A 25621-nucleotide genomic window follows, 5' to 3' on the forward strand; every position below is an offset into this window, starting at 1 on the left:
AGTGGTCCTTCCTCTTACTAACATGCACCAAGAGGAGACACTGCATGCTTGATGTGGAATACATAAATGATCTTTATAATTTTATTATTATTGCCCTTGCATTAGTTGTGTGATGGGGGTTGAAAGAGGAACGCATCTTTATGGCTGCACTATGTATACATGATGCAGTATAGGTCTCCAACACAGGAGTTGATATTTTCTCTAAAGTAATACATGATTCCTATTTATGACTTGTGAGGCACTACGAATTTTTTGGATGGCGCAACATCTATTTATGCTTCACAGACTTGAACACATCCGCTCTCAGCATAACCACAACCTTGATGTGTTTCAAAGCAGCAGTTTACTGCATCTTCAATAAACACAAATATTACTGTCACGTGACCAGGCTATTTCTGGACATCTTCTTTGACTTTAAGAGCTCAGCGCTGAGTCACTGCATGAGAGGGACATGACTGTCTTAGCTTATTCTCATTGTGTGTTCTACAACTACACACCAGAAGTACACTAATGCTGTATGCTTTATATTTTTGCATTTGGGGATGTACAAGTTCTCCTTCAGAAGGTATATGGTTTAACCAAGCCCGGCGGTGTAAGGAAGTTACCTTATGGAGTCAGCTAGTGGTGGGGGTGTGGCTTGGAGAGCCAAGATGGTGGACAGGTTCTAACAGAGCTCCACCACGGAACCCTGGTTATCCTTCGATTATCCACCTGCAAGCACTGCATCAGGTGCTGCACTACAGCGGATTGCTGGGACAGTGACCAGGGGATCCTGTGGGTGTCTGGTGTGGGTGGCAGACTGAGAGCCACAACAACGAAGTCACCTGTGCTGCTGGTGCACACTGCCAGGGCCTGACTGTGCTTGTGGGAGACGGCGGCAGCCTCAGCAGGCCACAAATCTGAGGTGGCGGCCCTGCATTATCCCTGGGCTGGATTCAATATGGTAGACAGGTTCTAAGAGCTCCACCACGGAACCCTGGTGGCTGTGGAGTGTCTTGGTGCATCCCTAGACCAAACTACAACATCCTTGGAGCACAAGATTGACAAAGTGGTTGCTGATCTCACCTTGCTTCCACGTTGACCACAGCAAATTGGTAGACAAGACTTGCTCTCTGGAACACACCCTGCATGAGCTCTCCCCTAAGATTCGCCAGATGGAAACCTCTGTACAGACACTACTTGATCTTGTTGATTCTTTGGCACATAAAGCATAAGATGCAGAGGGACGCTTCAAGAGAAACAATATCCGTGTGGTGAGTCTCCCGGAGGGAGTAGGGGGCGAAGATGCTGTCTCCTAAGTAGAGTGGTGGATACATGAACTGCTCTGCGACATTTCACGTTCTTCTCGGTCAAGAGAACCCACCGGGTCCCAGCGTGGCCCTATGACTGGGGTTGAATCTGAGACATCTTCCGTTCGGCTTGCTTCACTATGTAGATAGCATTCTATACTACGAGAGGTGAGGGCGCTCTTGGGCATCCAAGTAGACAATGCCAAAGCTATGTTGTTCCCCGACTACACCATTGCCATACAGAAGAGGGGCTCCTTCCCATTTGTGAAACCCCAGTTTTGAATCCTTAATTTGAAGTACACTCCCTTCTTTTCCCTGTGAGGCTATGAGTTGTGACTCAAGGGAAATGTGAATTCTGATGCCCCTGAAGCTGCTTGGGAGTGGCTGGTCAACAGGCATGGCCCGCCAACAGGTATCCCAGGGACCCAGAGTGGAGAACATGGGTCACAGCCTGGCCGTGGTCGAGGTAGAGGATGCCGCAGGAATCCCCCCTCGCGGTCAAGACACGCTCCTGATCTAGAACAAAGTATTCAAGACCTGTGCTGCGCCTTGTAAACTGCGGCAGCTATCAGAGAAGCAATAGGCGTCAGAGACCTTAAAGGGGGGGGGGGGGGGGGGGGGGGGGGGGGAGTCTTGATGGTTCTGGCAGAGAAAATGACTCTCTAAGCCGTGGTCATTCAGAGACAGATTCCGCGGCTCTGCCTGATGCGACACCGCAGACAGCATTTGAGTTGAAAGCTGCCCTGGACCCCTACACGTAGGCCTACACGGTTACTCCTTGATGTCACAAATACCCTGACTATACTTATGTGCAATTAACTGCCTGAAATTGTCAGGTATTTTGCAGGATGTCACACTTGCTTTTCTCTCCTCCCCTCCCTTTTTCTTAAATAACCTCTTTCCATCCCTCCTCCCATTATTCCCACCAGATTAAGTTGAGTGCTAAGACCCCGTATAAATCTCATTGTACCGTTATGAAGCACACTATGCCAAATATCCTGTTACTGCCTGCACACATGCTGTATCTGGGGCTTCCACTGTTGGGCTCCCTCGACAAGCTTCATTATAGGTACTTTCTTTCTCATGCCTAGTTAGGCTGGACCACAAAGTTCAGTAGTTTGGGCCGATACTGGTTGTGTCTCTGCTCTTATGGTATTCCTAGTCTCTGCTCTTGCAGCACATGTTTGTTTTCAGACGCATTTGTTTGTTGCTGTATGAAGCCCAGCCTTTTGCCGCAAACCCCCGCAGACTGGCTGCTGACTGTAGAGCACCCCTGTGGCCCCTCTGCGAGGATATGCATTTTTAAACCCCCACCATCCACCAATGGCCCTAACTAACACCCTCACATGCGATGCTAGGGGTATACATACACCGGCGTGTAGGTACTCATACCTCAAAAGACGCTTCGTACACATTGAGGAAACCCACCTCACACCCCCAGAAGTCACTAGGCCGCAGCAGCACTATTTGCAACTCATTTCTCCTCATATGCTAGGGGAGCTCTTATATGGATTAGGCCGGGTACTCACTTCGTGGCTGACAAACATGATATCGACATCGAAGGCGCTATGTGTTTGTGGGAGGGCACTTAGATAGCCACACACTCTTATTAGGTCAATTTATGCACCAGTGCAAACTCCCTTCTTTAACAAGTTGTCTGGCGTCCTCTCGCTGGAATGGCCTTCGGTGGCTCAAAGGTGGAGATTTCAATAGTGTCATCAACCCTTCCCACCATTACCCACTGCACCTGCGATATACGCTGCGTGCTAACTACAAGACTGGCTCCAGCACTGGCATTTGACAGACATTTGGCGCCAGCAAAATGCCATGATGAGGGTATACTCGTTCTTTTCTGCCTGCACCAATTGCATGTACGAGTAGATTGAATCCTCTGCACTGACAATCTGGTACCGACTGTGATGCACACCGACTACTTGGGTCAAACTCATTCCGGTCACAATCCACAATATTTACAGCTGACATGGGAATATTTTGTTCCAGTCATCCCCACTTGGCGACTGCAACCTGAGGCACTGGAGGAAGGCTCCTTGAATGGGATGCATTTGAAGTCACCATATAGGGTCATTGCTTGGGCATGCAGTGGAACATGTTTAGATTAAACAAAAGCGACTTAACGTAAGTGGAAGGTGCACTTTTACAATATGAAACTCACACAAAATACGACCCCGCAGAGCAGTGCATGCTCGTAAAGAGGCACAGAAAACGTTGCTGCAACTATACTGCGCACTCTGCTCGCAAGCACGCCATGGATGCACTCTGGTCGCTGCAGACCTACAGCATATGATGTGGTCCTGCTCCACTCTTCAGACTTATTAGCAAGGTATATCAGCCCAGCTCTCCATTTGCACAACATGCCCAGCACTGTATACACGGGAAGCATGCATTTTAGGTATATTCCCTATGACTCATGGTTAGCAGGCCTCAGCACACTTCCAATTCAAAACATAGCATCAGCAAAGGCAAAAAGTCAGGGGGTAACCATGCCAAGGAGGCATTTCCTTACACAACCTCCCCCCAAACGAAAGAGGATGAGACTAACCTTTCCCAAGAGTCTTCATTTTCTAAGTGGAAGAACCTGGAAAGGCCATCTGCATTGGCATGGGCAGTCCCAGGTCTGTGTTCCACTACAAAGTCCATTCCCTGTAGGGAGATGGACCACCTCAACAGTTTTGGATTTTCACCTTTCATTTGCATCAGCCATCTGAGAGGTCTGTGGTCAGTCTGAACTAGGAAGTGAGTACCAAAGAGGTATGGTCTCAGCTTCTTCAGGGACCAAACCACAGCAAAGGCCTCCCTCTCAATGGCACTCCAACGCTGCTCCCTGGGGAGTAACCTCCTGCTAATGAAAGCAACAGGCTGGTCAAGGCCATCATCATTTGTTTGGGACAAAACTGCCCCTATCCCATGTTCAGAGGCATCTGTTTGCACAATGAATTGCTTGGAGTAATCTGGAGCTTTTAGAACTGGTGCTGTGCACATAGCTTGCTTCAGGGTGTCAAAGGCCTGTTGGCATTCTACAGTCCAGTTTGCTTTCTTGGGCATTTTCTTGGAGGTGAGCTCTGTGAGGGCTGTCACAATGGATCCATATCCCTTCACAAACCTCCTATAGTACCCAGTCAAGCCAAGGAATGCCCTGACTTGAGTCTGGGCTTTTGGAGCTACCCAGTCCAGAATAGTCTGGATCTTGGGTTGGAGTGGCTGAACTTGGCCTCCACCTACAAGGTGTCCCAAGTAAACCACAGTTCCCTGCCCCATATGGCATTTGGATGCCTTGATAGAGAGGCCTGCAGATTGCAGGGCCTTCAAAACCTTCTTCAGGTGGACCAGGTGATCCTGCCAGGTGGAGCTGAAGACAGCAATATCATCAAGATAAGCTGCACTAAAGGATTCCAACCCAGCAAGGACTTGATTCACCAACCTTTGGAAGGGGGCAGGGGCATTCTTTAAACCAAAGGGCATGACAGTGAACTGATAATGCCCATCAGGTGTGGAGAATGCTGTCTTTTCTTTTGCTCCAGGGGCCATTTTGATTTGCCAGTACCCTGCTGTTAAGTCAAAGGTACTTAAGAATTTGGCAGCCCCTAATTTGTCTATTAGCTCATCAGCTCTAGGAATGGGATGAGCATCTGTCTTGATGACAGAGTTGAGACCTCTGTAGTCCACACAAAACCTCATCTCTCTCTTTCCTTCTTTGGTGTGAGGTTTGGGGACTAAGACCACTGGGCTAGCCCAGGGGCTGTCAGAGTACTCAATTACTCCCAATTCCAGCATCTTGTGGACTTCCACCTTGATGCTTTCCTTAACTTGGTCAGACTGTCTAAATATTTTGTTTTTGACAGGCATGCTGTCTCCTGTGTCCACATCATGGGTACACAGGTGTGTCTGACCAGGGGTTAGGGAAAAGAGTTCAGCAAACTGCTGCAGGACCTTCCTGCAGTCAGACTGCTGTTGGCTAGAGAGGGTGTCTGAGTAGATCACTCCATCTACTGAGCCATCTTTAGGGTCTGATGAGAGGAGATCAGGGAGAGGCTCACTGTAAAGAAAGGGCTCCCTGTTGCAGTTACCCCCCACTTTTTGCCTGATACTGATGCTGACTTGACTGAGAAGTGTGCTGGGACCCTGCTAATCAGGCCCCAGCACCAGTGTTCTTTCACCTAAAATGTACCATTGATTCCACAATTGGCACACCCTGGCACCCAGATAAGTCCCTTGTAACTGGTACCTCTGGTACCAAGGGCCCTGATGCCAGGGAAGGTCTCTAAGGGCTGCAGCATGTATTATGCCACCCTAGAGACCCCTCACTCAGCACAGACCCACTGCTTACCAGCTTGTGTGTGCTAGTGAGAACAAAATGAGTAAGTCGACATGGCACTCCCCTCAGGGTGCCATGCCAGCCTCTCACTGCCTATGCAGTATAGGTAAGACACCCCTCTAGCAGGCCTTACAGCCCTAAGGCAGGGTGCACTATACCATAGGTGAAGGTACCAGTGCATGAGCACTGTGCCCCTACAGTGTCTAAGCAAAACCTTAGACATTGTAAGTGCAGGGTAGCCATAAGAGTATATGGTCTGGGAGTCTGTTTTACACGAACTCCACAGCACCATAATGGCTACACTGAAAACTGGGAAGTTTGGTATCAAACTTCTCAGCACAATAAATGCACACTGATGCCAGTGTACATTTTATTGTAAAATACACCACAGAGGGTACCTTAGAGGTGCCCCCTGAAACTTAACCGACTATCTGTGTAGGCTGACTGGTTCCAGCAGCCTGCCACACTAGAGACATGTTGCTGGCCCCATGGGGAGAGTGCCTTTGTCACTCTGAGGCCAGTAACAAAGCCTGCACTGGGTGGAGATGCTAAAACCTCCCCCAGGCAGGAGCTGTAACACCTGGCGGTGAGCCTCAAAGGCTCACCCCTTTGTCACAGCACAGCAGGGCACTCCAGCTTAGTGGAGTTGCCCGCCCCCTCCGGCCACGGCCCCCACTTTGGGCGGCAAGGCTGGAGGAAACAAAGAAAGCAACAAGGAGGAGTCACTGACCAGTCAGGACAGCCCCTAAGGTGTCCTGAGCTGAAGTGACTAACTTTTAGAAATCCTCCATCTTGCAGATGGAGGATTCCCCCAATAGGATTAGGGATGTGCCCCCCTCCCCTTGAGAGGAGGCACAAAGAGGGTGTACCCACCCTCAGGGCTAGTAGCCATTGGCTACTAACCCCCCAGACCTAAACACGCCCTTAAATTTAGTATTTAAGGGCTCTCCCTGAACCTAGAAACTAGATTCCTGCAACAACAAGAAGAAGGACTGCCTAGCTGAAAACCCCTGCAGAGGAAGACCAGAAGACAACAACTGCCTTGGCTCCAGAAACTCACCGGCCTGTCTCCTGCCTTCCAAAGAACTCTGCTCCAGCGACGCCTTCCAAAGGGACCAGCGACCTCTGAATCCTCTGAGGACTGCCCTGCTTCGACGACAAGAAACTCCAGAGGACAGCGGACCTGCTCCAAAAAGACTGCAACTTTATCCAAAGGAGCAGCTTTAAAGAACCCTGCAATCTCCCCGCAAGAAGCGTGAGACTTGCAACACTGCACCCGGCGACCCCGACTCGGCTGGTGGAGAACCAACACCTCAGGGAGGACCCCCGGACTACTCTACGACTGAGTACCAAAACCTGTCCCCCCTGAGCCCCCACAGCGCCGCCTGCAGAGGGAATCCCGAGGCTCCCCCTGACCGCGACTCTCTGAAACCTAAGTCCCGAAGCCTGGAAAAGACCCTGCACCCGCAGCCCCCAGGACCTGAAGGACCGGACTTTCACTGCAGAAGTGACCCCCAGGAGTCCCTCTCCCTTGCCCAAGTGGAGGTTTCCCCGAGGAAGCCCCCCGTTGCCTGCCTGCAGCGCTGAAGAGATCCCTTGATCTCTCATTGACTTCCATTGCGAACCCGACGCTTGTTCTAACACTGCACCCGGCCGCCCCCGCGCCGCTGAGGGTGAAATTTCTGTGTGGGCTTGCGTCCCCCCCGGTGCCCTACAAAACCCCCCTGGTCTGCCCTCCGAAGACGCGGGTACTTACCTGCTGGCAGACTGGAACCGGGGCACCCCCTTCTCTCCATTGAAGCCTATGCGTTTTGGGCACCACTTTGAACTCTGCACCTGACCGGCCCTGAGCTGCTGGTGTGGTAACTTTGGGGTTGCTCTGAACCCCCAACGGTGGGCTACCTTGGACCAAGAACTGAACCCTGTAAGTGTCTTACTTACCTGGTAAAACTAACAAAAACTTACCTCCCCCAGGAACTGTGAAAATTGCACTAAGTGTCCACTTTTAAAATAGCTATTTGTGAATAACTTGAAAAGTATACATGCAATTGAAATGATTCAAAGTTCCTAATGTACTTACCTGCAATACCTTTCAAACAAGATATTACATGTTAAATTTGAACCTGTGGTTCTTAAAATAAACTAAGAAAAGATATTTTTCTATACAAAACCTATTGGCTGGATTTGTCTCTGAGTGTGTGTACCTCATTTATTGTCTATGTGTATGTACAACAAATGCTTAACACTACTCCTTGGATAAGCCTACTGCTCGACCACACTTCCACAAAATAGAGCATTAGTATTATCTCTTTTTACCACTATTTTACCTCTAAGGGGAACCCTTGGACTCTGTGCATGCTATTCCTTACTTTGAAATAGCACATACAGAGCCAACTTCCTACACTCACTCTCAGCTTCCTGGTCCTCATCTGTTACCATCAACAGATTTACATCAGCCCTGTCATGGAAGAGCTTAAGGCGGTTTACATGGATCACCCTCTTGGGGCTCCTGCTTGTGCCCAGGTCTACCAGGTAGGTGACCTGACTCTTCCTTTCTAGTACTGGGTAAGGGCCACTCCATTTGTCCTGGAGTGCCCTGGGAGCCACAGGCTCCAGAACCCAGACTTTCTGCCCTGGTTGAAATTCAACCATTGCAGCCTTTTGGTCATACCACAACTTCTGGAGTTGTTGGCTGGCCTCAAGGTTTTACTTGCCTTTTCCATGTACTCTGCCATCCTTGAGCGAAGGCCAAGTACATAGTCCACTATGTCTTGTTTAGGCTCATGAAGAGGTCTCTCCCAGCCTTCTTTAACAAGAGCAAGTGGTCCCCTTACAGGGTGGCCAAACAGAAGTTCAAAGGGTGAGAATCCTACTACCTTCTGAGGCACCTCTCTGTAAGCGAAAAGCAGACATGGCAGGAGGACATCCCATCTCCTTTTGAGTTTTTCTGGGAGCCCCATGATCATGCCCTTTAATGTCTTGTTGAATCTCTCAACAAGGCCATTAGTTTGTGGATGATATGGTGTAGTGAATTTGTAAGTCACTCCACACTCATTCCACATGTGTTTTAGTTATGCTGACATGAAGTTGGTACCTCTGTCAGACACCACCTCCTTAGGGAAACCCACTCTGGTAAAGATACCAATGAGGGCCTTGGCTACTGCAGGGGCAGTCGTCGACCTAAGGGGAATAGCTTCAGGATACCTAGTAGCATGATCCACTACTACTAGGATGTACATATTTCCTGAGGCTGTGGGAGGTTCTAGTGGACCAACTATGTCCACACCCACTCTTTCAAAGGGGACCCCCACCACTGGAAGTGGAATGAGGGGGGCCTTTGGATGCCCACCTGTCTTACCACTGGATTGACAGGTGGGGCAGGAGAGGCAAAACTCCTTAACCTTCTGGGACATATTGGGCCAGTAGGAGTGGTTGACTAACCTCTCCCACGTCTTGGTTTGTCCCAAATGCCCAGCAAGGGGAATATCATGGGCTAAGGTCAGAATAAACTCTCTGAAACCCTGAGGCACTACCACTCTCCTAGTGGCACCAGGTTTGGGATCTCTTGCCTCAGTGTACAGGAGTCCATCTTCCCAATAGACCCTATGTGTTCCATTTTTCTTGCCTTTGGACTCTTCAGCAGCTTGCTGCCTAGGGCCTTCAAGAGAGGGACAGGTTTCTTGTCCCTTACACAACTCTTCCCTTGAGGGTCCCCCTGGCGCCCAAGAGCTCAACCTGATAAGGTTCCAGCTCCATAGGCTCAGTTCCCTCAGAGGGCAGAACTTCTTCCTGAGAAGAGAGGTTCTCTTTTTGGTGTTGTGTTGCAGCTGGTTTCCCAGCTGACTTTCCTTTTCTCTTGGTAGGCTGGGCCATTTTTCCAGACTCCAGCTCTACTTTTTCACCCTGTGCCTTGCACTGTGCCCTAGTCTCGACACACCAGTTCAGGGATACCCAGCATGGCTGCATGGGTTTTCAGTTCTACCTCAGCCCATGCGGAGGACTCCAGGTCATTTCCAAGCAAACAGTCTACTGGGATATTTGAGGAGACCACCACCTGTTTCAGGCCTTTGACCCCTCCCCACTCTAAAGTTACCATAGCCATGGGATGTACTTTAGTCTGATTGTCAGCGTCGGTGACTGGATAAGTTTGTCCAGCCAGGTATTGGCCAGGGGAAACCAGTTTCTCTGTCACCATGGTGACACTGGCACCTGTATCCCTCAGGCCCTCTACACTTGTCCCATTAATTAAGAGCTGCTGCCTGTATTTTTGCATGTTAGGGGGCCAGGCAGCCAGTGTGGCTAAATCCACCCCACCCTCAGAGACTAATGTGGCTTCAGTGTGACACCCGATTTGCTCTGGGCACACTGTTGATCCCACTTGGAGACTGGCCATTCCAGTTTTAGCTGGATGGGAGTTAGAAGTGGTATCTTTCTTGGGACAGGCCTTGTCTCCAGTTTGGTGTCCAGACTGACTACAGTTACGACACCAGGCCTTTTTGGGATCAAAGTTTTTACCCTTGTACCCAGAATTGTTTTGTGAAGAGGCTCTGGGCCCACCCTCCTGTGCAGGTTTTTGGGGGCCTGTAGAAGACTCTTTACTATCTTTGTTTTTGGCTGTCTCACCACCTTTCCCCTGGGGAGGTTTTGTGACCCCTTTCTTTTGGTCACCCCCTGTGGAAGTTTTGGACACCCTAGTCTTGACCCAATGGTCCGCCTTCTTTCCCAATTCTTGGGGAGAAAATGGTCCTAGGTCCACCAGATGCTGATGCAGTTTATCATTGAAACAATTACTTAATAGGTGTTCTTTCACAAATAAATTGTACAGCCCATCATAATCATTTACACCATTGCCTTGAATCCAACCATCTAGTGTTTTTACTGATTAGTCTACAAAGTCAACCCAGGTCTGGCTCGAGGATTTTTGAGCCCCCCTGAATCTAATCCTATACTCCTCAGTGGAGAATCCAAAGCCCTCAATCAGGGTACCCTTCATGAGGTCATAAGATTCTGCATCTTTTTTAGAGAGTGTGAGGAGTCTATCCCTACACTTTCCTGTGAACATTTCCCAAAGGAGAGCACCCCAGTGAGATTTGTTCACTTTTCTGGTTTCACAAGCCCTCTCAAAAGCTGTGAACCATTTGGTGATGTCATCACCATCTTCATATTTAGTTACAATCCCTTTGGGGATTTTCAACATGTCAGGAGAATCTCTGACCCTATTTATGTTGCTGCCACCATTGATGGGTTCTAGGCCCATCTCTTGTCTTTCCCTTTCTATGGCTAGGATCTGTTTTTCCAAAGCCAATCTTTTGGCCATCCTGGCTAACTGGATGTCCTCTTCACTGGAGTTATCCTCAGTGATTTCAGAGAGGCTGGACCCTCCTGTGAGGGAGCCAGCATCTCGGACTATTATTTTTGGAGTCAGGGCTTGAGAAGCCCTGTTCTCCCTAGATCGGACTGGTGGAGGGGATTCTTCCTCCAGTTCACTATCATCCTCCTCTGTGTTATCCACAGAGGGGTTGGCTCTATCATACTCTGCCAACAGCTCCTGGAGCTGTACTTTGGTAGGTCTGGAGCCCATTGTTATTTTTCTTATGTTACAGAGTGACCTTAGCTCTTTCATCTGGAGATGGAGGTAAGGTGTGGTGTCGAGTTCCACCACATTCATCTCTGTACTAGACATTATTCTTCTAAAAGTTGGAATGCTTTTAAGAATCTAAAACTAGTTCTAGAATCTAATTCAAACTTTTACAAACTTTTAAACTCTAAAAGAAATGCTAACAGGGACTAACACAAGGCCCTAGCAGGACTTTAAAGAATTTAGAAAACTTTTCAAATGGCAAAAATCAATTTCTAATGACAATTTTGGAATTTGTCGTGTGATCAGGTATTGGCTGAGTAGTCCAGCAAATGCAAAGTCTTGTATCCCACCGCTGCCACCAATGTAGGAAGTTGGCTCTGTATGTGCTATTTCAAAGTAAGGAATAGCATGCACAGAGTCCAAGGGTTCCCCTTAGAGGTAAAATAGTGGTAAAAAGAGATAATACTAATGCTCTATTTTGTGGTAGTGTGGTCGAGCAGTAGGCTTATCCAAGGAGTAGTGTTAAGCATTTGTTGTACATACACATAGACAATAAATGAGGTACACACACTCAGACAAATCCAGCCAATAGGTTTTGTTATAGAAAAATATCTTTTCTTAGTTTATTTTAAGAACCACAGGTTCAAATTTTACATGTAATAGCTCTTTTGAAAGGTATTGCAGGTAAGTACTCTAGGAACTTTGAATCATTACTTTAGCATGTATACTTTTTACATAAAACACAATAAGCTGTTTTAAAAGTGGACACAGTGCAATTTTCACAGTTCCTGGGGGAGGTAAGTTATTGTTAGTTTTCACAGGTAAGTAAGTCACTTACAGGTTTCAGTTTTTGGTCCAAGGTAGCCCACCGTTGGGGGTTCAGAGCAACCCCAAAGTTATCACACCAGCAGTTCAGGGCCGGTCAGGTGCAAAGGTCAAAGAGGTGCCCAAAACACATAGGCTATAATGGAGAGAAGGGGGTGCCTCGGGTCCAGTCTGCCAGCAGGTAAGTACCCACGTCTTCGGAGGGCAGACCAGGGGGGTTTTGTAGGGCACCGGGGGGGACACAAAGTAGCACAGAAAGTACACCCTCAGCAGCACGGGGCGGCCGGGTGCAGTGTGCAAACACGCGTCGGGTTTCCTTCAGGTTTCAATGGGAGACCAAGGGGTCTCTTCAGCGATGCAGGCAGGCAAGGGGGGGGCTCCTCGGGGTAGCCACCACCTGGGCAAGGGAGAGGGCCTCCTGGGGGTCACTCCTGCACAGAAGTTCCGTTTCTTTAGGGGCTGGGGGCTGCGGGTGCAGGGTCTTTTCCAGCCGTCGGGAAATGGAGTTCAGACAGTCGCGGTCAGGGGGAGCCTGGGGATTCCCTCTGCAGGCGTCGCTGTGGGGGCTCAGGGGGGACAACTTTGGTTACTCACAGTCGTAGAGTCGCCGGAGGGTCCTCCCTGAGTTGGTTGTTCTCCACCAGTCGAGTCGGGGTCGCCGGGTGCAGTGTTGCAAGTCTCACGCTTCTTGCGGGGAGTTGCAGGGGTCTTTAAATCTGCTCCTTGTAACAAAGTTGCAGTTCTTTTGGAGCAGTGCCGCTGTCCTCTGGAGTTTCTTGTCTTTTTCGAAGCAGGGCAGTCCTCAGAGGTCGCTGGTCCCTTGGAAAGCGTCGCTGGAGCAGGTTTCTTTGGAAGGCAGGAGACAGGCCGGTAAGTCTGGGGCCAAGGCAGTGGGTGTCTTCTGTTCTTCCTCTGCAGGGGTTTGTCAGCTCGGCAGTCCTTCTTGTAGTGGCAGGAATCTAAATCTTTAGGTTCAGGGAAGCCCTTAAATACTAAATTTAAGGGCGTGTTTAGGTCTGGGGGGTTAGTAGCCAATGGCTACTAACCCTGAGGGTGGGTACACCCTCTTTGTGCCTCCTCCCAAGGGGAGGGGGTCACATCCCTAATCCTATTGGGGGGATCCTCCATCTGCAAGATGGAGGATTTCTAAAAGTTAGAGTCACCTCAGCTCAGGACACCTTAGGGGCTGTCCTGACTGGCCAGTGACTCCTCCTTGTTATTCTCATTATTTTCTCCGGCCTTGCCGCCAAAAGTGGGGGCCGGGGCCGGAGGGGGCGGGCAACTCCACTAGCTGGAGTGTCCTGCGGTGCTGTGACAAAGGGGTGAGCCTTTGAGGCTCACCGCCAGGTGTTACAGCTCCTGCCTGGGGGAGGTGTTAGCATCTCCACCCAGTGCAGGCTTTGTTACTGGCCTCAGAGTGACAAAGGCACTCTCCCCATGGGGCCAGCAACATGTCTCTAGTGTGGCAGGCTGCTGGAACCAGTCAGCCTACACAGATAGTCGGTTAAGTTTCAGGGGGCACCTCTAAGGTGCCCTCTGTGGTGTATTTTACAATAAAATGTACACTGGCATCAGTGTGCATTTATTGTGCTGAGAAGTTTGATACCAAACTTCCCAGTTTTCAGTGTAGCCATTATGGTGCTGTGGAGTTCGTGTAAAACAGACTCCCAGACCATATACTCTTATGGCTACCCTGCACTTACAATGTCTAAGGTTTTGCTTAGACACTGTACGGGCACAGTGCTCATGCACTGGTACCCTCACCTATGGTATAGTGCACCCTGCCTTAGGGCTGTAAGGCCTGCTAGAGGGGTGTCTTACCTATACTGCATAGGCAGTGAGAGGCTGGCATGGCACCCTGAGGGGAGTGCCATGTCGACTTACTCATTTTGTTCTCACTAGCACACACAAGCTGGTAAGCAGTGGGTCTGTGCTGAGTGAGGGGTCTCTTAGGGTGGCATAATACATGCTGCAGCCCTTAGAGACCTTCCCTGGCATCAGGGCCCTTGGTACCAGAGGTACCAGTTACAAGGGACTTATCTGGATGCCAGGGTGTGCCAATTGTGGAATCAAAAGTACAGGTTAGGGAAAGAACACTGGTGCTGGGGCCTGGTTAGCAGGCCTCAGCACACTTCCAATTCAAAACATAGCATCAGCAAAGGCAAAAAGTCAGGGGGTAACCATGCCAAGGAGGCATTTCCTTACACTCAGAAACAAAGCGAACTCAGGGTTTCTAGACTTAGGCCTTCTGATGGCTAAATGCCTTATCACCAGAAGGTGGAGGTTACCCTGACACCCCCCTCGCTTGAAGTGTGGATGCAGGCCCCCCTAAAGTGGACAGCAGGGGTGGCATTGCGCAGGGAGGATAACATGGGGCTGCGCAAGTACCCATTAGCTTCCAGCTGGGACACAATACTATGAGTTTAGTGTGCTGATGCAAGGGGCTGAAGGAAATGCTGCCGATCTGTGATCTCCACGGGTGCTGTGCTGGTCTGGACAAGCACCTTTGGCTCTGTCTGAGGCCCTATCACCCAACTTCACTCTCCATCATGGTCCGGGTGGGCCATGCTTATCCCGGCCTTGCTGCTGCAGTGTTGGAGTGCCTGGCTGGACAGGGAAGACTGGGGTATAGGTGAGGGACACTACAGACTAGGGCTCCAGTTGCAATTGTTATTAAATGAATTTTTATGCTTTATGAAAATACTGAACCTTTCCTCTTATTGCACAGCTATGAATAATCAATTAAGAGGTCACTTCGGTCTGACTACCACTCTGCATTCCTACACCCCCGATGGCCGGGGGTACTTGTAGACCTTTGGTGCAGGCATGCTGTTTTGACCACCTTGCATGGCTTACATGTTGTTAACTGGCCTATGTACCTTTGTGATAATAAATGGTTGGGTTATACTGAAAGTAACCAGGGCTGTGCCCCTTGCTATCTCTTACTGCAAACAATGTGTACTGATTGAAACTATCAAATTTGTATTTTGTATTTTTTTTTTTTTTTTTTTTTTAAATGGAGTCATCTGCTGGTTAGGTGAAATTATTGCAAATTTATCTTAAACACCTATATGGGGACTGTACCATTGGCACAGTTCTACTTTGCCGGAGGAGCTGAAAAATGCACCGCTCCCTGGCCCAGCTGCTCCAACGGAACGTCCATTGAATGGCTGGGTCAAATTAATTCTCACATGGTTTTTCCCAGCCTGTAAAGGCACAGCAAGCTAAAAACAATGGAGCGGAAGCAGCTGGAAAAGGTCTGTGTGATTTCTCATGTACGTCTGTCAGGAATAAGGCGGTGCACGGTCCAGGTCCCGCCCAAAACTCCGCTTGCGTATTTGCGGCGCTTCATGCGCAACACTTGTCATCCCTTCCTGTTCTAAAAGTGGTCACCAGCGTCGCCTGCCGTGGTAAAGCTCATGTAGCTGCAGCATTAGGACATTGGTGGACAAGATGCACTTATCAGTGCTATTTTAAGAAGGGACTACAATTCGCAGGTTTTTAGAGGCAGCAGCCACCTTGGGGCGTGGCAGGCCTATAAAGCCCAGCCACACCCAAGCACATTGCTCACTATTTTGAAGACCTCAATGCAGTCAGACCTCGTGGGGGTTCCTTTGAAGAAGCAGATTTCCTGCATGGCAGATGGACAGCATGTCGGAGTATCCTTGTTTCCATGGTGAATTCAGATACGAGTAGGTCGTACTCGTAGTGGTAAGGTCTTGATGAGCTTAATCTTGAAGTAAGTTGTTACTTACTAAAGTACAGTGCTCCTTAGCACAACGATCAAAGCGTTTCCAGTTTTAAGAGTAAAGTTCCCCCTTAGCACAAAGAGTGAAGCTCTTCAGGCCACACGGGTACGGCGCCCTTGCCACGATAATCAAAAGCGTTTCAGTCCACATGAGTAAAGAACCCTTGGCACGACAAAGCGTTTCAGTCCACATGAGGAAAGCACCCTTGGCACGACAATCAAAGCGTTTCAGTCCACATGAGTAAAGCACCCTTGGCACAAGTATCAAAATGCTTCAGGACACATGAGTAAAACACCCCTTGGCATAACGAGCGTAGCGCTTCAGACAAAGCTAGTAAAAACGCTCTCTGGCATAATGAACAAAGCGCTTCATGTATGATGATCAAAGCGCTTCATGAACAACAAGCAAGGCGCTTCTGCCCAACAAACAAAGCGCTTCAAGTTCAAGGAGTAAACTTTCAGGCCTAGGTAGTAAATGTGAAAACATTTCAGAGATAAGCAAATTATAGTTTCATTGTTTTTTGGGAAGCATAATATGTGAGATACATATTTAAGTCTTTGAGAATTTCTAGGTTGAGATCAAACTTTATCTTATGAATGCATAACTGTTACATGACTGATATTCAGAGTATGACCATGGTCCAAAGCTCTTGCCATCTCGAGGTTCAGAGGTTACAGTTTGTTCTTGTTCCATGATTCAAAGAAGGGGCTATGTCCAATTCACAAAGGGTCTCAATCTGATATCACGGAAACACCTTTATTCAAGAGTCTATGTGAGTTATACCGTTATTAAGTAATGTATGCATATTTGTTCTAACAGTTTCTTTTCAGATCTCTCTCCCTGTAGTTCCCTTCCCCGCCGCCTGGCTTCATCATAACTCTGTGCTATAATAGCCTTCTGAGTTGGTGACACTAGGAGGTTGGCCTTTTGTTCAGCAGCGTGCAGATCCCAAGGAAAGGACACTGTGACAACAGCTGTGTCACACAACCAAACAGTCAAAACTGGAAAGGGGACCAAGCATCAGCGTGATTCCGGTCAGGGCACCACCACTGCGGTATCCAGTGACGTGGACAGTGGCCACCCTTGGCTGGATCAATGTGCACATCCTTGTCTGCGGTTATATTTTGAATGCAAACCTTTTCCCAGCACCTAATTGGGCACCATGAGATTTACTTGTCAAATTATTTCCTGGAAAGCAGGAAGTTAGGCTTATGTGCCCCATAGCACTCATTGCCTGATTCACAGTCATTTGCATGTAAAGGTTCAACTTACTTGTGTACATGGGCTTGATTTACAAAAGTGGAATGTGAATTAGCTTTTAACTCAATTTACACACACACACACACACACACACACACAATATAACACTTGTATTATGTAACATTAGGTTGGAGTAAATCTGCTCTCATGGGTGAGAAGTATGCATTCCACTGTGGGGATGCCATAGAGAGTTTGTGCACACTGACAAATGTAAGAATTGGTAACTACTCATAAACATTCTCATCCTAGAAATGTTTAGAGACTTCCTGTTACAGACAGAAGTAAAATCAGTTCTCAGTGACAGAATAAGAGGAAACATTCCTAAAATTTGTGCAGTTGTAGGAGATGCGGCTTCTCTACCAGGAAAAACATTTCCCGGTGGAAAAGGTTAGAAAAGGTAAATGTATTAGTAATAATTTTTTCTAATATGAAATGGTTTTCCAGGGGCAGTTATGTATGTGTAGCTGCTTACGACTGAGTATGTCGTAAATGTTGTAACTTTCAGGCTCTCGGGATTACCTATGGAGTTCTTCGAGAATTCCAATCTTTAGGCAGGGTAACTTTTCACATATTAATTCGTATGAGCCTATAGTACCTCATTTTCAAGTATTTTGAACACTGGATTTTTCTACTTGCTGTAAATACTTGCTTAGGGCCTCTGACGTCATTCTCCTCGCTCAGAGAAGAGAGACTATTCTGCACAGCAGCTTTTTTATTCCATTTTTATGTTGCGGTTCTTATGTGCTATATACAGATTACACTCTAAACCAAAACACAAAGTCAAAAGACTCATTTACAACGCATTTGAGGCATCCTCAGTCATGCCAGGTTTCAGAAACCTACCACGTTATTTAGATGAGCTCAAGGCCTTCATTATGAGGTGTCTGCATACTCTGATGCAAGCGTAAATTGAGCTGGGATACAAAGTTGTGGTGCTAAATGCACAACAGAGGACTTTTCCAGCATTTTTTAACCAGGTAATTGAGAAGAAAAAGATGCAGACAAATAATCCTCACATTGAAACAGGGGAAAACGTGCAGTTAGTGTTACCACACCATTTTGAAGTTAAACACTGAATCGTGCCAAAACTGCACAGCCACTTAATATGATAGATTGCTATTTGCCTTGTGTGCCAATTCTACATATAATTGGGCCAATCCATAAAGAGGCACTAAGTGTTTAAAGATCTTTCTTGACAATAGTATTCAGGGAAGGCAAAAATGCATTTGAAATGTGACTATGGACAGTGTGCCCTGGGTGGGGCGCTACTGCTATGAACAAGTAACGTCCCAGTTGATTGCTACAAAGTATAAATCACTAGCAGAAATGCAACAAAGCATATTTGGTTTTCTGTTCTGAAATAAACCTAAGGCCCTAGGAAAATCTGTTTTACACCGTTTCCTAGGAGAAAAGTAGAGATGCAACAATGTTAGGATGCATGTTGCCTTTGACAACGTGCCTGCATTGTTGATAACTTTACAGGGGACAAATGGCCTCATGCGCTTCAAAAAACAAAAACAAAAAAACAAAAAAAGAAAACTGCTGGCATTCTTCCATTCGCAACACATTGCTATGCTCACTCACCCGTTTAACCGCCAGGGTGGCGATGCCCAGCATTGCAGCACCACCGACCCCAAGGACCACTCTGGCATTGGAAAGGACAAAGTCGATGGCTGTTCCCAGACCATTTTCATCCTTTTTATTCTTCTGCTCACCAGCACCAGCCATTCTTTCTTCACCTCTGCTCCTAGAAGTCTTCGGAGCCCTGCAATGAGAAAGCAGATAGACCTGGCACGGTGTTGCTAAAGATCTGACAGATTTCATGAGCATCAAAGCACGCAGGAAGGGTGAATGCAAGAAAGAGAAGGTGAAGTGAATATGGGGGAAAATAATGTCATAGAACAGCATCATATAAAATCTGGCATGAGAATGAAATGTAGCCTCACCCCCATAGCTAATAATATACTTATAGCAGACCTCTGTGATCATGTCCATACTGTCGCGATACCAAGGTGTTGGTGTGCACAAGCAACCCTGCAACCTTACAACAGATCATCCCTACATCCTGTGCCCTCATCCCAGTCATTACAAAGAGAGAAGTCTACAGCGGTTGTACAAGAAATAAATAGGTAGTAATGTTGTCAAAGATTGTGTATGCCATAGGACTTACCCCGTTTGCTTCTCCTGTCTATATCTAGGACAAGAACAGGAAAGCCTAGATCAGTCTGTGCAACACAACGAGGCTTTCCAAGGGAAAAGGAAGTGCAGCAAGCTGAGGCAGTCTTTTGGGGGAAGAACACCATCCCTGGAGGATCAACCATATGTGAGGCCCCCCATTTTCCCTGGTTGCTGACATGGGGAGAATGACTGATGTGGATATCACATGGTGTACTTGAGACGCATGCTTAAGTGTTCATTCTCTCGGGCATGCACAGTGGAAAACTCACTGGCGCCCAGAATATTTATACAAGGAAGTAAGCAAGGAGCTTGGGGTTCAGACTGGTAAGATCTGCCTTAGTTTTACTGTGGATAAGCACAGCAGAAAGTGGCATAATTTAGAGGAGGCCATTCTTTACCTTCTCCCGCTATGAAAAGGCACAGCGAACCGAGAACTCCAAGGATGGCTTGGAGGATAAAATTCGGGAAATTGTCCTAGAAACTATGGCTGCAGTTCAATTCTGTTACTCCTCGGACACCCTTTTCTTCTTTTGGCTCTGACAACGAGGAACAACATTTAGACAAATTACCCAAAGATGGAAGAGGTGGGGAGGAGTATGTGAATGCATAGAGGCCTCTCCTGAGAATCTGTCTCCAATTAAGAATAACATAAGGCGCCAGTCAAAGACTCACCCTGTACTTGTACAGAACCAGTTAAGGCAATTACAACATGTTTCAGTATGGTTCTATCCATTCATTAACAGGCCACCTTAAGTGAGTGGAAGGACCTGAATAAGATAAACTTAACTAGATTTAGCAGAAAGGGATAAGAGATTTATGTAAACCGTTCCAGTGGACCCCTTTGTGGCAAGTTTCGTTAAAAGTACTTTGGGCAAGTTTGGTCGGAATAAAGCACTTTAAACGACCCTCGAGATAAAAAGGTGGACTCTTCTAAAAAAAAAAAAAAAAAAAAAAAAAAAAAAAAAAAAAAAAAAAAAAAAAAAATGTCATACGAGAACGCACTTAGCTATGACAGTATAGGGAGCCTGTGCCTGTCAGTCAATGAGCTCATAATTTATGTCCCTCTTCAAAGCAGCTGTGACTGTTCCACAATTGTGGAAGCTATTGAATTCGATTCTAATACATTCTTTGACATTGTAAGGATGTAGCGCTATCTCAAGGAACACAAATAGCAGGAATCCATACTTAAGATAATGGCATACGGATTCTGCTCAGAATCTGAAGCTCTGTACTTTTTTATCTTTTAGGGCTTAAAGCACTTTGGTTATGACCTAGAAGTAAAACTAAACATTCATTTTCATTTTGGCAGACGTCATCTACACCCAATTCTTTTTCACAATCATCCATGTCCTGGCAGACTAGAAGAAGAACGTCAACACAATTGCAGTTCAGTTTTACAAAGAAACCAAGAGGAAAAGGCTTTAAGTCTCAGGAAGACCAGAAAAGTAAACCTCCTTCAACATTGAGAAATTACCTCTCCTGACCACACCGAAGGTAGCCAAATATTGCCAGTAAATTTGTCACTTTAGGAAGGCGGGGAAAAGTCTATTTGTGACTCTTCAGCACTTTAGATCACAAGAATGGGTGTGGGATAGAGTTCTCATCTCTATTGCCAGAGACTGAAGCCATTCAGACACCATGTCCACTAAGTCCTGCCAAGAAGGCAACAAAGGAGGCGAGCCACAAGTTGATAACAAAAGAATCTATTGTACCAGTCCTGAGAATGGCGAGGAAAAGGAAAATATTTCTTGTACCAAAACCTTCAGGGGTATATCAACTAATTCTAGATCCCAGGAAGGTAAAAAAAAAAAAAAAAAAAGCTACAGAAAACTCCATTGAAAATGGAGACACTGCAGAGAATAATTCCCTTAACTACAGAAGCAGCATTTATGAATAGGACTTTCATAGAAGGACAACTCATAACAGACATTAGAATGGTCCTCCTGCCAATGAAAATAACATTCAAGCTGAGACTTACTGGCACAACTCCTTTCGGCAAAACAGGCAACCATGCGCCTTTGGGTAAACACTTAGGGCCACATGTCAGCCTGTGTATCACTGATACAATGAGCTAGACTGCAATTAAAAAGCTTTATCAACTTATCTTCTCAGACACTGGAAGCCTACATGAATTGTCTTGGAGGAGATTCTTGTAACTCTACAGAGTAGACCAGCACCAAGCCATTCAGAAAGTGATTCCTCTTTGGAAAAAGAACTCTGCAGATTGAGACAACAGATGCCTGCATGGCAGAATACGGTGTGGAGGGGGCGACACTGCTGTCAATGTCAATCCTGGGAAATGACACTATCTTGTGCAACAGTATGTCCTTAGCTTGTGGACGGAAAATGTTGTACAGACAAGACAGACAAGGAGGGACTTGATCCCGTGCTCTCAATCGGATAGCTGTCAATATTGTGGTAATGACAAACTCATTTTCTGGCCTTGAAAACATTATGCATCTGTGAAAAACGACATTGTGATAGCAGATAGATTGAGCAGTCTTCTGATCAGCGCAAAACCTCCCCTAACTCCATGGGTGTTTTTCTCGCTTTCCTGTATCAGGAGCCTTGGGTAAGGAGCTGAAATAAAAATGGTTTTTCGCTTCTGGCACCACAAAACCTAGTTTCTGCTTCTAAAGAGCATGGCCCTAGCTATTTTTGGAAAATGCCTCCCCATTTCCTCTTAGTGCACTGGGAATGGGAGGGTTATTTCACTTTCAAAACGGTCTCTCGGTCTGGAGGTTGAAAGGGTTAAGTCACAGAGTGAAGAAATATTGGAGCACTTACCTACAGCTATTCCAGGGTCTAGGCGCCCCTCTACCCTCAAGGGTTGTGATAAGCATTTAAGGAATTTTCAGACTTGGTGTTCAAATAGTTGCTTCTCTAAAGGTTTGAGATATTTTTCATCCTGTAGTTTCAGACAGATTTAAAAGATGTTGTCTATCTCCTTGTTAGGAGGTCAGTAAGTCGCAAGTAAGGTATTCAGAAATTATAGGGAAAGGCTAGACCAGGATGAGGATTTAGAATGCAGATTACTGGTGGTCTTTTCTGTGTTAAGTTTGCAGGTCAAGGACCTCTTCCTTTAAGATCTCCCTCTAGTATTGAACCTTTGCAGGAATTTCCTTTTGCGTCTCTAACTATATATTTGAAGTACTTGTCTACGAAGGTGGCTTTCTTAGCCACTGTCGCATCTGCCAGAGGAATTGGGGGCTTTATTACGCAGCTCTCATTTTCAACTGTGTTAAACTAATTCTCAAACCTAACGTAGCTTTCCTTCAGAAAGTGGACTCCATTATGCACAGGGACCAAGAAATAAGACTTTCCTCACCTTCTTCCAGAGAAGAACAACTGCTTTTCTGACTTGTAAATTCTGTGGGCTTTTAGCCACGCCCATCACTATCATTCTTTCCTGGGCTAGCCTTTCAAAAATCCTTTATCGTTGGTAAATGCTTTATATCCTATAAAAACAACTTGGGACTGCTTTGGTACAGCCTTGGCCATCGACCCTTTTACATGGATAATTGCACTTTTGCAGAAATGTTTGACTGCCAGCAAACTTTTTTCCTTTTGTCTCTCCCCTTTGCGCTCATGACAGCCGTGGCTCTTTGAATCGGCTCGTTATGTCAACTGTTTTACTTTTCATTTTCAATTTATGTGGAAAGAAAAGTCCCTTTAGGAATTTACAATGTTAATAGCCAGGCATGGCTCCTCCACTAGGATGGAGGAGCTTTGCCCCCTCCGAGCAGCAGAAACATTTTAATAAAAACAGATTAACTGTTTATTATCAGTTCTAAGTAAAAGGGACGGGGCAACAGGCTGTGAAGAGCAGAGGGGGGGGGGGGGTTCTGCATTTAGAAGACCAGCTTCGCTTTTTTTCTCTCTCTTTTTGTAATGACCGGGACAAGGTATGTAGATACACTGCCCAGTTACCAGCAAACTTCATTACACGTACTGGCAGTTTGCATGTGCTCACCAAATCTCACAATAATTTAAATCCATCATTGTAGCGAAGACCGAGCCTCGCATGCAATGCACCACACAATATGGTCACACTGGAAGTCTATTCTATTGTTCATTACCACTTTTGAGTGTGACCTAGCACATGTTCACTTGCTCACCTGAGACTTGCAAGCAGTCAGCTAAATGGCAGATATAACCAAATACGTTTTCAAAAGGCGGGTGAATGAGTGAGCCGAAGGCGCAACGCCAGCCCGGCTCACACCAACCCTCCCAGTCTGGTGCGCAGAAAGAACTGCCCCTTCTCCAGTTGCCGTGCCTTTTCGTCCAGCTGTGTAAGGCCTTGGTTGCGACGAAATTCTCGGCGGACAGAGGCAAAGTAGAAGTCACGATCTGTGTACTGCAGCTGGCGTCCAGCTCGCAGCAGGGCCCGGTACAGGGTGAGTACCGCTGTACGGGACCACGCCGCCATGGCCCACCTGAGGAGGCTGTAAGAGAGAGGGAGGAAAAAAAAGAGCAATGATAACATACACTTTAACCTCAAAAGACAAATAAGTTCTACACAGGGTTATGAGATGATGCCATAGTATACAATCGCATTTCAGTGAGATTATATTTATTTGAAGTGACATTACAGTTTCCGGAGAGACATCGTAGCAGGACAACTCCAACTCACTGCACTTTCCTTATCACTTCTGCCCGACACAGACCCCCTCACCCTCCAAGCCCCACTTTCGTATTCTGCGGTTTTCCACGTCTTGGTCCCTGATCACGGTCTTCTGCTGTCCACACATCCCCCGCACTCCCGTCAACGTTCTAAAACGGCGCCGTCCCCCCTTCCACCTCGTCCCCAACCCCGTTTCTAGTTCCTCGCCGTTTTACAAAGCTTTTTGTGAGTCCAGGGCCGCTAACTGGCATAAACGCCTGTTTTTGCGCAGATATCTGGCCCCTCGTACTTTAACCGCGTGCAACTACCGCTGCTTCACAACCTTACCAACGTTTCTGCCGTTCTTCTTCCCTCTCTGGAAGAAAGGTGGAGAACGGTCGGGGCCACCTAGATTTGGTTGAAGGGAGGTCAGGCCGCAGCCCGGAAGTATTTATTTTCCCGGTGTTCCTTCTTCTGCCCATGCCTCCGGAAGTACTTCTGGAACATCGGTCGTTTCCGTGTTTGCGCCCCTTGCCCATCGCGGGTTTTCATTTCGCGATGCAAGTGGTTCGAAACAGAGACAGTCTTTAGGACACGGTGGTTCCTATGCTTGACCCTTCCCAAAAAAGAGGGACGTCAAAAAACGTACAAAACGCGCTCGCAAATGCGAGGCTAGCTGCCACAGACGGTATTCAGCGGATAAAACAAACATTTGTGTAGCAATTCCTGTGCCATGATTGGAGACAATTCAGATTTTCCTAGCCCTAGTGAAGGAAAGTCTAGCTTTTATTATAAGACACGGAGGCGAGTATTATGCTTCCTTTTCTTGCTTTATTCTCAATAGCAGCCAAGATAAAAACTCACACATACAAGAACTACATATCTAATGAATCAAGAAAACTAGATGTCATGCATGAAGTCATAAAGAAATAACCAATAGTAAGCCCCCAACCCCTATAACTGTCTTAACTTTTCTTGGGAGAGCAGGTCAAGGGAAACGAAACAAAGGAATAATAACAAAAATAATGGAAAAAGCAATCAATAGCGTAAAAAGGTATTTTGCAAAGTCCAGGGCTGATGGAGGAATTGGCTGCGGGTGGTCTTCATAACAACAGGAAAGCATTAACCGATGATCGTGAAGAGTGTAAGATGGAGAGACTTCCTGAGGAAGGGTCTTGGAAACAGAACAAACATCTTCAAGACGAAGCGAGTGGTGCAGGGGGAGCCGGCATTGAAATAGAAATGGGAGGGTTAATAAAAGCGGTGGGATAATACTCGCCTCCGTGTCTTTAATAAAATCTAGACTTTCCTTCACTAAAGTTAGGAAAGTCTGAATTTTATTACAAGACCGGAGGCTCCTATTATGCTTGTTTAAAGCATGTTTATAACAGAATCGGCAACAGAAGAAATTGGTTTGCAATAAAAAGTTCTAAATGTGGAAACATTAGACCAATCTGCTGATCTAAGAATGTCCTCCAAACGGGTATTGAATCAGGGAAATATTTGTTTTTGTCCTTCTATAAACCCTAAACAACACATTAGTGGAAGAGAACTGAACCACGTATACATCTAAAGCTCTAACATCGGAAACACGTTTCAAAGAAACCAAGCATAGCAACATTGTTAAATTTGCTGAAAGGCATTTCAGAGAGAGAAATTCATTATTGAGCCAAGAATTAAACAAATTTAAAACTAAATTTACATCCCATAACTGATTATATCTAGAAGCAGTAGGATTGGAAAATCTTACTCCCTTCAAAAGGCGGCACACCAAAGGATGTTCACCAATAGGTTTGCCATCTA

At 46.8% G+C, this 25621-nt stretch overlaps 2 protein-coding genes across 2 annotated transcripts in view; both read right to left on the minus strand.

Annotated features, from left to right (window-relative positions):
• MIEF1 (mitochondrial elongation factor 1) overlaps positions 1-18765 on the minus strand; it is a 55031-nt gene extending 36266 nt beyond the window's left edge. Inside the window, exon 1 of the mRNA XM_069231290.1 lies at positions 18622-18765. Within this exon, the coding sequence (XP_069087391.1) occupies positions 18622-18765 (144 nt within the window). The remainder of the gene's footprint in view (positions 1-18621) is intronic.
• Positions 18766-23431: 4666 nt separating this feature from the next.
• On the minus strand, positions 23432-24297 carry MIURF (mitochondrial elongation factor 1 upstream open reading frame). The gene is made up of 2 exons (XM_069231292.1): positions 24167-24297; positions 23432-23660 (listed from the first exon to the last, which is right to left on the minus strand). The coding sequence occupies exon 2, from the start codon at positions 23642-23644 to the stop codon at positions 23432-23434; it is 213 nt and encodes a 70-aa protein (XP_069087393.1). The 5' UTR covers positions 23645-23660; positions 24167-24297.
• Between the last annotated feature and the right edge of the window lie 1324 nt (positions 24298-25621).

Source organism: Pleurodeles waltl, chromosome 4_2 (assembly GCF_031143425.1).
Source record: "Pleurodeles waltl isolate 20211129_DDA chromosome 4_2, aPleWal1.hap1.20221129, whole genome shotgun sequence".
Taxonomy (NCBI): Eukaryota; Metazoa; Chordata; class Amphibia; order Caudata; family Salamandridae; genus Pleurodeles; species Pleurodeles waltl.

Bases quoted from the DNA above. Each gene is read 5' to 3' on its own strand.
- MIURF (XM_069231292.1), bottom strand. From the start codon at position 23,644: ATGGCGGCGTGGTCCCGTACAGCGGTACTCACCCTGTACCGGGCCCTG.